The sequence below is a fragment of the Callospermophilus lateralis genome, chromosome 14 (assembly GCF_048772815.1).
Source record: "Callospermophilus lateralis isolate mCalLat2 chromosome 14, mCalLat2.hap1, whole genome shotgun sequence".
NCBI classification, from domain to species: domain Eukaryota; kingdom Metazoa; phylum Chordata; class Mammalia; order Rodentia; family Sciuridae; genus Callospermophilus; species Callospermophilus lateralis.
The window spans coordinates 64,286,900-64,304,139 of NC_135318.1; the positions used below are offsets into that span (position 1 = coordinate 64,286,900).

The window sequence follows — 17,240 nt, forward strand, 5'->3', positions numbered from 1 at the left end:
ATAATCAGAATTATAAACATTCTTCCATGTTAAGGGAGAAAGAGGGACTCTGGGGAAATCAGATTGCACAGCTAAGTACATGAATGGACCTGAAATGGAATGAAAGTGACCTGCATAGACAAGTTTGCTCCCTATTGTTTAGAGACCCAGACAATCATTTAGCTATGTCTTGGAGTGGTGACTAAATGCAGAAGCCTTGAATCCTGCTTAGTTACATCAGGCTTTCAGCATAAAAATGATTGACTTTGGGGCTTAAAGGATCAATAATCCCATATTATATTCTTAAATCTTCTACTGAAATAGTGTTAACTTAAAAAAATGATGTTGTTTTCTCTGAAAACCTGATGATCCATCATAAAATATTAAGTCTGAATTTTTCAAAAGAGAGCTTTCTTAAGCTAACTCAGGTAAAATCACCATTTGAATATTTTTTTTTGTATTTTGGTTTTAATCATCAGTAGATTCCCAAAGCTCTGTGTAAACTTATTCTGACATATGAAAATTTTTTTTAAATAAGGTTTTTGAAAGTTTTCATGTTCAGACGGTACAATTTTCTCAATGCTGTGTTTTGCTAGTAGTTCACTTTTATGTTTGACTTGAGGCAACTCCTGGCCAAAGGTGTCAGTTTTAAATAGCATAGGCGATCTCTATAGCACTGTTTTAAGTTGTAAGAAACAGAAATAAATTGGAGCCCAATTAAGTCAAATTTGATCAAGATTCTTCAGGTGTGATCTCCAATAAATCAAATCTGGTAGGCATGAGGTATATGCATAATACTGCACACATTAAGAAGTGAGGGAGTTAAGAAAATCCTTGTAATTTGAAAAGACACTTCAAATCCATTGAACAAATCCTTAAAGGAAAATAAAAATGCCAAAGAATTATCTTTAACTTTTAAATTCATAGTCAACATACTTTACTTGCATGGTTAAGAAAATAGGTGTAACTCAGATTATAAATATTAACTGGAAAGTTACCAGAATTTGATAGCAATGGCCATATCTACTGATGTGTGTGGGATGAGCAGGTTTCTCTTGATTGAACTTTCCTTCAGCATGACATGATGTTTTTCTCAGTTAAGATAGAATTTAACTTCAAGTCTAATTGTGAATGGTAGCATGTGAGAACAGTTTTGAGAACAAAACTCATGCTCAGTACCCTATGCTGGTTTACTTTGATATGAGGGTATTAGAAACCTCTTTGGCTATTATTTCCATATAATTTAGAATTAAATGAATAGCAGCTATTAACTTGGTTCTTGTAACATCCAGTAGTACCATGATGTGTTAGCACTCTTTAGAATGTAAAACTTGCTCTAATAAATTATGACATACATTTCATGGTTATGTTTTGTTTTAAAAATGAAAGTAGGCCAGTCAGACCAGTGAGTACATCAGAAGAATGTCCATAGTGAGTCTGGGGAATGTGAAACCTAGTATCACAATGCTGAGGAAGTGAAGAGAAAATGGCTCAACTGTTATGAGAATTATTTCCTTTGTTAAAGAAATACGAAGGAGCATTTTTCTTTTTAGTTAGTGAGAAATTTTTACACAGATCTTCCTCTCCTGTAAGATCATATGACTTATGTTTTTTCTCATGTTATATGATTTTATTAAGGAAGGCCACATGTCTAGAAAAAGAATTGTGAAATATGTTAGCTCATGAGCCATATCTCATTTCTTTTTTATACCTTTTTTGGCCTCCTTGTCTAGCCTTAAAACATACAGAAGGCACTTAGTAGATACCTACTGATTCTTATTGCATTGCCCTGATATACACTAGAAACATAACACAAATATAAAGCACTCAACATTAATGTGAAGTGTGGTATACCAACCACAAAATAATATATTTATTTTTCAACATGTTTTTCTTTTATTGATAAAAACTACACAAAAGCTAATTGATCATCAATTTAAAAAGCAATGTTACACATCATGTTGTGTTTAGAAATTGGTCAGGTTGGCGGTTTCACTCATGGACCACATGGCCATTGTTGTCATCTACCCTTGGTCCCCGTGAGAATAATTCTGTTGGTCTTCCCACTCCGAGGTCTTCAAAGGTCTCTCTTTCAGGCTGTCTACAGTGAGGGCTGCCAATGGGGAAAAAAACCAAAACTCCTAATACTGTGTACAATGTTGTCCTGCAGGAACATTCAGTTTGATTTATTGAATTTTTATTCCAGTAGTTTTATCAAACTTTGTGGCCAACTTTATTTGTGGTCTATGGTAAAGCAAAGTTTCTTTTGGTACAACATAAGCTTTAATGCCCATGTTTATAATAATAATAAAAAAATAAAACAGAATCACTTGACCAATAAAAAAAAAAGAAAAGAAAAATTAAACCAACCAAACAAGAACATAGTATTTTTAAAGGGAAAATAAAATGAAAGCAATTGAAATAAAGTCTGTGAGTGTTACACACAACTAACAAGGAAAACCGTTTTGTTTTCCCAAGTTCCCACCCACCCCTGTTTACCTGCCCCCTGTGGTTCTCCAGCCCAGGAACCATGCAGTGTAGAAAAATCAAATATACAAACAAACCTATAGATAGCTAGGGTGAAATCTATTTTTATAAGAACTTGACACTCTGGACTATTTACATAGTGTCATCCGGGAGCATTTTTGTTTGTTTTATATTTTAAAGCAAAGAAAGTTTGGTAGTTCTCCCGGTTATGCTGAAGGTGCATCCGCTGCCCTCTGTAAGCAGTTTTGGTTTTTCTTTTCTCTATGTCATTTATGTTTGTTTGTTTGTTTAACAGGAACGATGAGCTTGCTTGATTGCGTGGGCTGGGACACCCATATCTCCTTTAGGATGAAAGCCCTCCCTACCCACGGCGAGGTCCCCCAGTGAGGAGTTGGCTTCTGCACTAGTTTGTTATTCTCTCCAGGTAAATGGCAGGTGCAGCCGACCTGGCGATGGTGGCGATGAAGCTGTGGTCTCGACCAAGCTCCAGGCTGGGGCTCTCCTCCTGCTCTGGAGACACTGTCTCATAGCCCTTGTTGACGTGCAGTGGCTGGTGAGCCTGGCAGTACCCGATCACCGGCTGGTCGTAACTGTAGTAGGGCAAGGGCTTCACGTGGTGTGGAATCTGCATGGGAGAGACGGAAGACGAGTTGATAATAGAAATGTTTCAGAAAGGTAAGCAGATTATATTTTTGTTCCCCATGCTGTTTCAAGACATCCATAATGGATCCAACGACTAATAAACACTAGTTAGCAAGAAAAAAAAAATTCATTCAGGATGATTTATATATGCTTTGCACATAAAATCATAGACAAAGAATCTACAATGTAATATCATCTATCATGGTAGCCATTACCATATTCCCCATTACAGAAAGTCAGAAACCACTTAAATGTCCACCAACAGAAAAATTTAAAACATTATGTACATCCATGCATTCAAATGCAGAAAAGCAGACATTACAAATATGGGTTGTGTTGGAATAGGGTAAGACATATTAAGTGCAGAAAAATTAAAAAGGTGAAAGAGAATGTATGATTCATTTTCTGTAAATAAAAATGTAATCATGTATATTTTACATATATATTATAAACATGTTTATTTTCATTTGTACTTTTCATTTCATGTATTTCAAATCTCTATAATGGGCACGTATAATTTTTATTTAAACTTAAACAATAATCCCACAAATCATTTCTAACAGTTAATTACTTAAAAATATTATTCCAAAGAACTCTGGGATCATGGGAAAAGACATATCTTTGTGTTAATAACATGTACTGTTATTATTTGTGTTCAAGCTAAGATGCTAAATGTGTGTCTACTGAAGGTATAATAAATGGTCTACAGAAACTCCTTTAATAGGAAAACCTGAACATATTAGAGTACTTTTGATTTGCTCTGCAGCTTTTTATTAAACCATAAATTTTTGATTTAAAAAAGTATATTCTAATGTTAGAAAAAGAAAATTGATGATTGCTCAATTCTTGATCTCTTTCTAGAACAATTGCCATAACCTGTTAGATCCAATTTGACACTGTTAATTAGGGATCCAAAGATGGTAGAGTGTGATTGCATCACGGCTCTGTGAAGTTAGAAGTTGTGGCAGTTTTTAAACTCCTTTCTCTCAGCTTCAGCTCCACTTTTGTTGTACACTTTATGATGCCAGAGTTGGAGCTTTATAGACTGCATTCCTTTTACCTGTTTTAAGCATGGGAAGGCTTAGAAGAAGGAGAGTAACTGCTCTCAGTGTAGGCTGTCTATCTTTTCCTCCTGCAGGGATTCACTCCAACAATACTACTTCATTTTGTCTCTTTCATTTAATCCTATAGTAGCAGGTGATACCTGGTTTCAGTCTTTCCAATATTTGTAACATAGGAACACTTGTTAAAACTTAACTTACACCCCTCCAGCCCCTGCCCCATCACACACACCAGATACCAACACTAGAGAAATATAAGGATCATCTCCCCAAAGCCCTTTCTCCAAACTTTTAGGTTTAGTGATTTCAACATCTTCCTTTTGTGCCGTCAACCCTACATGAGGAAGGAGTGGTGACTACTTCCTGAACTTGTCTCTGTGATACCTTGGCACTATACTAGTCTTTTCATTAATTAATAATTCTATATCATATTAGCAATTCTTAATTAGCCTTATTTGTTAGAATAACTGATATGCTGTCTCCTAACTGGACTACGTTCTCTAACTAGAACAGAGAGTATCAGAATAAAGTTAAGGGTATATTGTTCCATTAGAGTTTTGCTTCAAATTGACATGCACACATATTTGTGTATGTACTGGTCACATTGTGAATTTTTAAAATCTGGAGATCACAGTTAAAGATGTTTCTGAAAAATACTTGATCAAATCACATATTCAGATTACAGTTTAAGTCTTTGCAATAGTTCAGAAAAAATTCCCGTGCTGCTCTTAATATTCTTTCTAAATGCATATGATTCAGTATTTTTCATGATGAGATGGGAAATTAAATTTATATATATACACACATATATATACTATTGATTTATATATTTATAATATAAACATACTCTCTATGTATACACACACACAGGGAGAGCACTTTTGTAATGAGGCACATTGACTTCTAAGGAAAGCAAACATTATTTTCAGCAAGATTTAATAAATAGTGATGAATCAGAAATAATAACAGAATTTCTCACCAAATTGTTGTTATAACCTTGAATACACAAATCCATCCTCAAAAAAAAAAAGGTTTGTAAAAAGTACATACTAGGTTAATTGTGACTGATATAGAGATGTTGTAGACATTAGACATTTATTGGTGCTGACAGATCAAAGAACAGATTTTAAGGCAACAGGTTCAAATTACTTGACAGTAAATACAAAGTTATGTCTAAACTACCTCACCACAAATCTGCAGGTTTGATATTATTTCTTATTTATTTAAACCTCTACATATCTGTACAGATTCAAACATGAACTGTTTGCCAACAAGCTCTATCTTGGGAAATCTCATAGGATTTTGTGCTGTGTCAGATAGAAAGAGAGATGCATGATTGGTATCATAGGTCACCACAACTATGACAAAGCACATCAATGGAAGTAGATACTTTGTTCTGGCATTCTAGCCAGGATAAATATTTTTGAGAAGACCTACCTAAGAGTAAAATGATCCATTCTTACTTTTTGTCATTAATAGGTAGATAGGTATAGCTTGAAAACATCCTAAGATTTCAACACATTATTTCCAAAATACACAAATACTCACCAGGTATAGACATTTATTCCACACAATTTCATTTAAAGGAATGACTGGTTTTCTCCAAATTAGCCAACTTACCAAAACAAAAAAACACATTAAAATTAATATTACTTCCGACTTGTGCCTCTTCCAATGTCTTGTAGCACCCCAAATACTCTTTCTCCAGTCATTGCAAGAGCACATACTTGAATCCACAAACATGTGTTAGTTAATATGACAGGAATTAAGAGTCTTCTAGACCCTTCTGTGTATCAGTAGCTCATAGGTGAACAGCATTGAATTTCAAATAAGAATTAATACTTCCATAGCTGAGAAATTCTATTTGTCTTCAAATTAAATTGACTCAAATGTCAAGGAACCTGCATTAATTACAGAGTTTTGGGGTTGGACAGGTTTGTTTTGTTGTTTTTGCAATATACAAGGATTCATTTCATTTTTCTTATTGTATTTTAGACAGGCTTAGAACCTCTTGCAAGACCAGAAATCATTGTAAAGTTGCCTTCTGCAAAACTGACCAATGGCAAAAGTTCAAAAGCCAAGTGAATTGGCAAGGTTTAAAAAGAGAGTACAATGTTTGTTCATTTACTCTTAAAGTCTATTCTGTAGGGCATTTGTAATCAACAGAATTTGTGGTTTCTGAGCAGCTAAGAGACTGAGGTCTTGTACTTTATAGTAATAATGTACAGTACATTAACCACCTGGGTCCCTATGTGTATCATTGTTTCCTTTCCAGTAGTCAAAATAAAGTATCTTTTAAGCTTCCCTGAAATCAGTTCTGGTATTTTTGTAAATGTGTTCTCAGAGCTTTTCCAAAGGGTCCCAGTGCTCCCTCAGCTCTCTGATGGGCTTTACCGGGTAGCTCAGCAGAACACCCCTATTTAAAGACGTCCTCGATCCCATGCTTGACTACACATTGGCTGCATTGGAAGCTATGCTTTACTTACAGACAGTGGGTGTGGTACACAGAATTAAAAAAAATCATATCAGGAGAATATATTTTATTATATTGAAATTTTGCCATTCACTTCTCTGAAGGATATGAGCGCTTCAATATGAATCACATTTAAACATCCGTAAAGGCATATTTCATAACTAAATCAGAGGTAAGTTGCAAGGCGGATGAACCATCATTATGACTAATTATAAGTCACTTTAATTCTTTTGAGTTTCATGTGAATCCTCTGAAAATGGGGATAATAATGACACCTCATTTACCTCGATAATAAATTTCAGATAACCCTGAAAGGCCTCCCTGATTCTTAAGAAAGAAAAAGAATACAGTGAAAGGACATATTCTTATGCTTTTTTTATTTGATACTGACAGCATCTTTTCTGGAAATGTGCCCTGTCTTTTGTCTTATAGTTTCCATTCAGAGAAATGCAGGCCATGAGGGTCAGAGAGTGGCTCATTAACCAAAGGCTTTCAGTCCTACTTGGTGCACTAAGAAGCTGGAAACCTTGGCGTGTGTTCTGGTTTTCTGAAAGCATCATTTACCCTTTACCAGGATATGTTTTCTTCCAATGCACTGAAGGGAGTAAAAACTTGACACATTCCTCTCAATTACAGAGTCTTGTAGTGTTCATGATTTAAAGAGAGAAGTCCGGGGGGAAAGAATATTTTTGAATCTGGGAGGAACAATGAAATTTTACTCATGTAGAGCTTCAAAATCTGCAAATTGACTTCCATCTCATAATTTTACATCTGTAATAATTATATTTAAAATGAGAAATGAATGTGTAGAGTAAATGTGAGAGAAATATGAAACGGATTCTTTATATATTTGATCAAGGTCTTTTGAAGTTCAATTTTTGTTATGAGCATGAAATTCCAATATTGTTAACCTCTTTTCTCAAAGGTATGAGCCTTAGTTATAAGTAGTTTAAGAGTTTGATCATTCTTAAATTACCTCGGACTATCATTAGTCTTATTTATTAACTTTTCATGAACATTGTTCACATTTCAGTATGAGCTCCTTCAATTGAAGTCATAAAAGGTTGATTTTCAATTTCCTAAATGACATTTGTTCTCTAATTTCCAGAATTAAAGGATAGTGTCTGAGTATTCAGACCGTTTAAAAAGTACCATCATATAAATCCAGATGAAAAATTCAGTATCCTTGAATTGCTTAATGAAGATGGACACTTGGTTTATTGGAAGTAAAATTGATTAAAAATGAAGGGCAATAGCTAGATGAGTGTATAACTTCAACTTTATTCTACTCACTCTATTAGTATGTGACAAGATTGGAAAAAGAAGAAGTACATGTAAACAAGTTTGGGTAGTTTTTTTTTTCAGGAATTTTGATTAAAACTGATAGAATCTCAACTCATTTAAGTCAGTTGAATGAAACTGACGCTTAATTGGCTCATAAAATACAAGAAAGGATTTAATAGCTAATTTGAAGGATGAACAAAGGCACCACTGAGTCTTAGGAACACAGATGTCACTAGATTTTTTCCATCAAACATGCATGATAGCTTCATACCCTGAGTGCCAAATAACTTCCTACACCTGACTGAACTCAAGACTGTCACAGCTCCTGAGTTTTGTGTATTCCATCCAAGATAAGTGATGAATACCAAATCAATTTATCATACTACATCATCTAATCCCATTTACCATGTAACATTCTTGTTTATTTGAAAAATGCAGGCTTACTTCTCAATTAGAAAACATCAATAATCTAAGCATTAAATTCTGTTCAATTAAAAGTCAAACTTCCCAAAGAACATGGCATTTCATATACGATATTTGATATTTGTTAGAAGGCTTATTTTGTGACACTACTTTGAAAAAAGTATTTTGAACTCAAAAGTTAATAATTGTTCTTCTATGTCTGGATGGAAATTTGAGCCCTGACCTTTGAGTACTAACTCTCTAACTTACCATTCAACAAACAAAGGCTATTCTACATAAAGGATGTTTCTCATTTTTAGTTTTTGCTTTTTGCCATTCCTAAGTCAGAACACCAAGAAACCTCTACAAGGTAGAGAGGATAGTGCTTGAAAAAAATTCTATCATATAATTCAATGAGGCTGTAGGAAAAGCTGGCTTGGGTTGCTGAAAGTTATTTTCCATAATCCACATCCCTCAACCATGTGATGTTTTTAGTGCTGGAGAGGAAAGAGAAGAATGGACTGAATACTTTCCTGGCCATGAGTAAAATCAGGGAGAACATTAGAGGAACAGAAAGAAGAGGAGCCTACATCTCATTCCCATAACTCACACTACAGAACACTAGGGAAGGAGAAAGCCCAAACCAGAAGACTAGACTTCCATTTACAAAATTTCTGTATCTGCCATTTTCTTTTATCTATTTATCATCTATCTATCTATCTATCTATTTTTGAGTCCAGGTGTACTTTACCACTGAGTCACAATCCCAGTCATTTTTATTTTTTAATTTTGAGAAAGGGTCTCACTAAGTTGCTTAGGGTCTCACTAATTTGCTGAGGCTGGCTTTGAACTCACAATTCTGCCTCCTCCTCCTCAGCTGCTGGGATTACAGGCATGTGCCGCTGTGAAAGACTCTTCCGTTTTATTTTTTGGTGTTCACCAAATTCTTTCCTTCACCAATAGCTCTTCGTTTTCTCTCCACCCATGCCAAAGCTGATTGGTTCATTAATCAAATGAAACCTCTTTTTAAAAAAATGCCATTTCTGATATCTGATATCTTAATACTTGATGCACACAAAGACCTGCCTCAATAAGAAGTAGCTAAAATAGAAAAAAAAATTTCCAGAAATAAAAAAGATTCAAGAATCCAGGAGATGATAAATCCAAGAGATTATAGCAAATAGCAAAATTTACTAAGAATAAATGAAAATAGAAGTTATGTGAAACACATTATTATTGAATTTTGTCATCTAAAATATTTCTTGGATACATTATGGGTATTCACTTATTTATCAAATGAAAGCACTTGAAGAGTCTTATCCTTTCCCCATTTTTTGAAGATAAAATAATAAATATGAAAAAATCTATCATAAAAATTTTAAATAATTTATTTCATTTATTGTCCCTTGTTCTAAAAAAAAATCTTCAAAGAAAAACAAAACAGATAAAGGTCAAATTGATAACTTATTCACTTCTAGTTTGTTCAGGGGCTGAAATGTGTGTAGTAGCTCTAGCATGTGAAATATACAATGCTAAATACAATAGATGTGGCTTTTTATATTGCCTGGACTATTCAGGCCGTTTTCAACTTTAGTTCTGACGAAAGTTGCTGTGTAGAATTTGTTTTTCTTGTTCTGTTTTTATTCAAGGGTGGAAATGTGTACTATTTGTGCACTCATGGTTGTCCAAATTTTAGCTTTCAAGTCAGTAGTGGGATATCAGAACAGAACATCCACTTGCATCTTTATTGCTCTCCTACTAGGATCTGTTGTCTATGAGGTGTCAAGAGAGTTGATTAAGTTAATGAATAAGGTACTAGCTGTTCTTTGAAGTTAGCTTTGACTCCATTAACTGGGAATCTTATTACATTAGCAGCCCTCTCAGCATTCAGTGAGGTTTTGGGCTAATGAGCTGGATTAATTAGCTGGTATTAATTTCTAAAGGCTTTCCTACTATAGTTCTGGCCTCTAAATTAGGAAGAGGAAGTCTTCCCCAACAGTGTATTGGAAGCAAACTTCCTATCTAAACATATCTACATTGATTTGCTTACAAAGTATTTAAATAAAAATAGAGATGATGAAATTTCAAATTACATTATTTTTCTCCTCTTTGGAAAAACAAATGTGGAAGTTTCAGTAATATATGATGATGCACAAAAGACAAGTTTTTCCTAAGATGGTGATCCTTGTGTGGGTCTAGATTCCTTCTTGGAAAATTAAATACATACAAAAGCAAACAACAAAAGAAAATTATCAGCATATGCAATTGACTCAATTTAAGATGGTTTTGTTTTCATCCCTTCTAGCAGTTTGGGAAAGGAAGTGAAAGCAGGAATATCTGCACCAAGGAAGTACTATCAACATTGGAGACAATTTGCACCCAAGCCCCCTCTCACTTTCTTCAATGTGCAGAGCAGCCTATTCTATCTTCCATATGAATTTGCATAGTATTCTAATTGGATTTATATTAAACAATTTATCTGCCATAAATGGGTTTTATACAAAAATGTGGCTCTTGATTAACCAGAATGTAACTGATGTATTTTCCCTTGGAAGACATATTCAGTTTGTGACTCTCCCAGTGTATCTAATCTAATAATACAGTGGGCATACATTTAAAGTTAGAAATTATTTAACAAATACAAAATTGAAGTGTAATTCTCATGAAAGGGAGGTGATTGAGTTTCTTCCAGGCATGTATCTTTGTAAAACAGTATTGCATAACCCAAGGTAGAACTCTAGAACCAACTAATAGACACAGAAGGAGGAAAGGCCCAGAAGGTTTTATACATAATTGGTAGGATGAAATGACTACCCTGATTCTAATACCATTTAAATTAAACTCCTTGGGAGACTGGCTGTTTCTAATGAAAAAAAAAAATCTTTAGATGTATGTTTAATTATAAAAATAGAAGATACCCATTAAGAAAATGCAATTAAAATTTTTTTTTCTGATTGAATATATATTAGAAAAGCATAAGAGAGTGATTCATAAATAATACTGGTTTCATACTTCATATGAAATATCTAAAGGTCTAGGTCAATGCCTGGATCTCTGCCATGGTGTCTATACTATTAAGGAGTAATTATATCAAAGTGAATTTGCCATCATAGTTCATGTATTTATGTGTTCATTCATTCATTCACATGACACATATTTATCACAGGGCTTGGCAAACCTTTTTTTATAAAGAGCCAGCAGTAAGTGTTTTAGGCTTGCGACCCATACAATATCTATTGTAACTACTGAACTCTGCAACAACTACTTAATTCTGCTTTTATCTATGAAAGTAAACTTAAGCAAATGTGAATGGATTAGCATGACTGTTTCAATAAAACTTTATGTACACTGAACTTGAAATTTCATTGGATTCTTATGTGTTACAATATTAATCTTTTTCTTTCAATTTTTTTTAACCATTTATAAAAAACATTGACCATTTAATTCATAGTCCATTTATCTGTGATCTAGGCACTGTGTTAGGTTCTCTCTCTCTCTCTCTCTCTCTCTATATATATATATATATATATATATATATATATATATATATATATATATATATATAAAAGATTAAGTACTATCAACATTGGAGCTTATTAAGAACTGACAGAGTGAGATGAACAGGATTACACTTCCCTGTGTTTTAGACCACCGAATCCATATCAGCAAAACAGAGAGAAAAGCACTCCCAGCATTGCAGATTTACACTGAAGTTCTAATTCTTCTGTAGAATAAAGCTCTCAGTGGCTTCCAGACAAAGAGTGAGACTCATGCAACCTTGGTACTTGGAAGTCAGACTTGAACCTCCAGGTGGAAGTCTGAGGTCGCCATCCAGGGCATTTTGATCAGATGTACTCTAGCAGGATAAAAGCCCAGTGACCTTTTAGCAAAGATCTTACAGGACACTCTTAAGCCAATGAACCTGCCCTTGAGTATATGATGGCTTCTAACACAGGACCCAAGAGAACTTTGGTGATTTTGTAAAAGTGGTTAGGTTCAGGGGTCATCTAATCATAAACTGATTCCTCCCACCCACACTTTTTCTCATGGAAAAGTTAAAAATAAGCCTTCTTTCTATTTCTCAATCTCACTAAACTGTTCCTGTGCCTGGGTCTTTGTACTTACCATTCTCTTTGCATGGAATAGCCTTCTTCTTCTTCTTTTTTTTTTTTTTTTTTCCTTCAGTGGGCTTATGCTAATCTTTTGAGTCTCAACTTAAATGTCATGTTTCAGAGAGGCCCTCTCTAACCACCTTGTCTAAAATGCCATCCCACCCCCATTTACATATGTAAGCCATTCCTTGTTTCAATTCCCTGTTTATTTTCTGCTCAGCATTTATCAAAATGTCGAATATTCTTGACGATGTGTGTCTTCGCTCCTTTACTCTCTGTTTTCCCCGCCGTGTAAGCCCCATGATGTCAGTTTCTGACTTGTCTGCTGTTGTCTGCCTAAAACTCTTCAATAAATGTGCCATAAAAGAATGTATAAATTTATGAGAGGTATTTGGTGGGGAATTGTGTTTTATTTCAAAGAGATAATACCTCAAAAACAGTAAGCTGCTCCCTCTTCTTTTTTTCTTTCTACTGTCTCCCACCCATTCTCAGCTATGAATTGAAACAGGAGGTCTAGGATCACACTCAGACATATTTAATCTACAAATGCTTACAGGCATGACATTGTTATGAGAGCTAAAAACATTAGAATTACTAAAGCTATCCATGACCTTAAGGTTTTTTTTTTTTTTTTTTTTTTAAAACACCTATAACCTGATATAGAAGACAAATGTGAGCAGAATTTTACACTATAAAATGCCACACTGGAAGAATTTGAAAACCTATGAGGAAGGAAAGAAGGAGGCGGGATGATTACCAGATTGTTTCTAACCCAAACAATAGATGTCTACAAAACCACTAGGAGAAAGCCTGCAAAACACAGAGCTATACACAGGCAGTACTTCTGGGTCAGCCATCGAGGCACGGCTGTATATGTGCCATGGTGTATACCGTGAAACTACTCTTTTACAAATTTTAGCACTCTGTCCAATCCATTCACAAGTTGCCCTGGTACAAAATAGATTCCACACCCTTGATCTTTTCAGACCTCATCCTCAACTCTCAACCCAAAATGGCCTTAGCTTCTTGCAAAGGAATCATTCCTACATTATAATGAGCAGTAGAGACTGACCATGACCCCAGGGTGGAAGGGCAGGACACTGCTACAGCTGCTGCCTCTGCTGCTTCTAAAAGTCAAAACAATCAACTCTTGTCTGCCATCCCTAATTTCAGAAACAGGGAGAAATGCAATGCTTCACCTTCCTTTCATTTGCCATTTGAGACCTTTTCAGCCATGTAGACTGCCCTTAAAGCAGTGGTGATCAGCCCTGGATACAACTTTGAGACATCTGTAGTGATTTTAAAACTCCTTTTTTTCTGGTCCCTATCTCACATCAATTAAATAAGAATTTCTTGGGTATGGCCCAGGCCACTCTATTTTAAAACAGCATCCCTGGTGATTCAAATGTGCATTCAAGGTTGACAGCAGTGCTTATTGTTAAATTTAGGTTGCTGTGGCTTAAAGATGTAAGCCCAGCAGGGAGCACCAGCTATGATTTACCTAATTCCCTATTCCTGCCAGGAGACTGCTTGACTTAAAACAAAGCAGACTACTTTCTAATCACAAGCCAACAAACATGGTGTGCATGTGTGTGTTTTTGATTTACCAATTAAACTTTCCTTTTTCATAAGTTCAATTCGTTACTACTGATTTTATTCTGTCTCACCAATTTGAGCTTATTCACTTGGTCCCATTCATATTCTTATCAGTGATTATACTGCCATCTTTTTAGTTATCATCAATTTGGAGATACACATACATAGTTTCTACTATTTTTTTCCCCTGAAGTTTGGGCTAATTCAGTTGGGTAAATTGAACAACTATCATTATACTCTTGTTTTCTAAATAGCTGCTTGTAGGTGAATTTACCTTGCCTTGGTAGCGAAGTACCCATAAATGTTCAGTCAGCTGGAGAACTCCTTTGGCTAAACATTTTCACAATCCACTCCTTTTATTTTTTTAAAGTAATTTAATTTACTGGGATGGTAGTAATAGCCCATTCCACTTTGCACTATGGGGAAGAAAGGATATTTTTATCTACTTAAAAGCTAATAAAGACTCCCACTGTTGAAAAATATTCAAACCTTCCAATTATTTCCATCAAGCGATAAATTTAAAAGAAAAGAAAAAAAGAATTAAAACCCCAATGTGTTAGCAAGTAAGCAATAATGACAAGGAGAAACTTAGGGAAGGATCATTAAATTCATCTTTGCTTTCAAACAACCTGATGCTCGTACACATAGGGGGCTATAAAAGGATGTCCTCTGACACTTGAAATAATAAGAGTCAACACATAATTGATGAAATGAGCCATCTGTAGTAATAAATCATAGGAAGGAATTATCTATATGTGCAAGACTACATAGAACAGCTTGAAGGAGTTGATTTTTCCATCCTTTACACCTCTCTTAGTTCCACTGCTACCCCCAAGTTCACAGGGTTTATTTACTTGTATCTCACCACTGTGCTCCAGAACACCACCGTGTTCACCTGCTTATAGTTCACACCACTACAGAGCTGACTTTTTCAAACTCCTATGACCCTTATTTCAGAATGAAGCTAAATTGAATAGCTAGATAGGTTGACCATACTCCAGAGGAGTGGAAAATTCTACCATGCTACATTTCATTGTGTTTCTTGGCCAAAATACAACCTTTTCTGGGCATCTATACCTGTCTACACTGTTTCTATAATCTTCTTTCTCTTTTCCTCATTTCCAGTGTTCCCACCCCATGTCCCTCCCTGACCTCTTAAACTCTAATTTCATCACTAAATACTCTTTATCCAAAACCACATCAAGGAACATGTATAGCTTCCTCGGCTGTTTGTCATGACTGAGGTACCTTGTACTTTTGACCGTGGAAGCAGGCCACTTGTCATCTGTCATGTTCTAGTTCTGCATGTTTCTCCTAGACCCTGACTTGTGGCCATTTAACCCTAGTCAGTGTACCTTGCCTACATTACTCTCTTCCCACTGCTCTTTGGATTTGGCAGCTCTTATTTCTGAATTGTATTTTAACACAGATGTGCCATTGTTTTCCAGGAAGAAGGTTTAATGTATATTATTAAGAGTGCTCAATGGAACAAGTAGTTTTTTACACTGCCAACCAAGTTGTGGTTTGCTGGTTTATTACAGAAATAGAGTTATTTATAATAAAAAAGTTATAAATACTTTTATTTAGGTTATTTAAGTAACTTCATTAAGTGATTATAAATAAGTTTATTATTTCTCATGAACTTAAATTCTCAAAAGAGCACCTCTTGGGACCAAGATTAGCAATGGGATATTGATAAAAAAAAAAAGAATTCATAATATCTTGGATGGATTTAATTTTCTGTGCCTTCCAAATGGCCATTTGCCTGATTTGTATTTAGGGTACTAAAAACATGGAAATGACTCATTATATTTTTAACTAAACATGCAATGAGACCACAATGATTCAGATCAACTAGCAGAGGATCCTTTGATAAGAATCATGCATTATGGAGTATAAGAACATAATTCATTTCATTGAGTAAAACAAGAAATTTATACTTAAATAACCTAGAATCATCAAGCTACCAGTGTATGTAGACAATGGTATTTCTCAACTCTTTCCTTGACGGGTAGAGAGGTTATATAATCTGATAGTACAGATGTGCAGTCCGGAACTGGAGAAACTGAGGAGATTAAAAGAGATACTGAAAAGGCATCCCCTTATTTTCTGTTGTCTGTTAGAGGACTGGATAGATCAGAAGTTAATGAAATGGTTCATAAAAGATTTGTGACACACTGGGTGTAAAACACTGCATACACTTGCCAAAGAGTCTGTTCTCCCCCCGCCCCTTTTTTTTCTGGAGAAGATCAGAGCTCATACCCTTGATCTAGTAAGTGGCATTTTTATGGTAGAGCACTATTATGGATGGAATGTTGCATTCTCTCAAAATTTATATATTGAAACTCAAAACCTGAGTGTAACTATATGAGATTATAGAGCCTCTAAGGAAGTAATTAAGGTTAAATGTTGTCATAAAAATGTCTCCTGATCTGATGGGAGTAGTGTCCTTACAAGAAGCAACAAAGGGCTTTTATCCTCTCTGTTTCTCTCTCCCTCTCTCTCTTTGTCCTTGCAAAAAGAAATCATGAATACACAGAAATATGGTATAGGGAAGAGTTCTCAAATTTAATCGGCCTTAATATTACCTTAATCTTGGACTTCTGGCCTCCATAATTATAAGATAAAGAAATAAATACATTTCTGTTGTTTAAGCCGCCAAGCTTGTTCAGACTTGTTATGGCAACCCAAAATGACACAGATTTTCATACTGTGATTTGAGTCACTGCTATAACTAATACCTAAAAATGTGGCCATAACATTGGAACCTGGTGACAGAGGCTAGATAAGTTTTGAGGTACATACTAGAAAAAGCCTATGTTGCTATGAAGACATTGTTGGTAGAAATATGGATTTCAAAGGTCATTCCCGGTGAAGTCTTAGATGAAAATAAGGAGCAGGCTTTTGAAAATGGCAGGGTCCTTGTTCAAGGTGACAAAAAACTTGGATGGACCATGTTATAGTTGGTAAAAAGATTTAACGCAAAATATTGTGGATGCATCCTGGGTTTCTTCTAACCGCTTATTGCAAAAGGTGAGAGAAGAAAGATGGATTGAAAAGGAATTGTTAAGCAGAAAGAAACAAAACTTAAACATTTACAAGATTGTCAACCTGTCTTTATTCTAAAAAAAATGAGAAAGTTATAGCAGAACAATCATTTGGTAAAGACATTCAGAAACAAAACACATTTGAACTAAGGAAGAG

At 34.9% G+C, this 17,240-nt stretch overlaps 1 protein-coding gene across 1 annotated transcript in view; it reads right to left on the minus strand.

Annotated features, from left to right (window-relative positions):
* Positions 1–2,869: 2,869 nt before the first annotated feature.
* Lrrtm4 (leucine rich repeat transmembrane neuronal 4) overlaps positions 2,870–17,240 on the minus strand; it is a 725,909-nt gene continuing 711,538 nt past the window's right edge. Inside the window, exon 2 of the mRNA XM_076832764.2 lies at positions 2,870–3,091. Within this exon, the coding sequence (XP_076688879.1) occupies positions 2,870–3,091 (222 nt within the window). The remainder of the gene's footprint in view (positions 3,092–17,240) is intronic.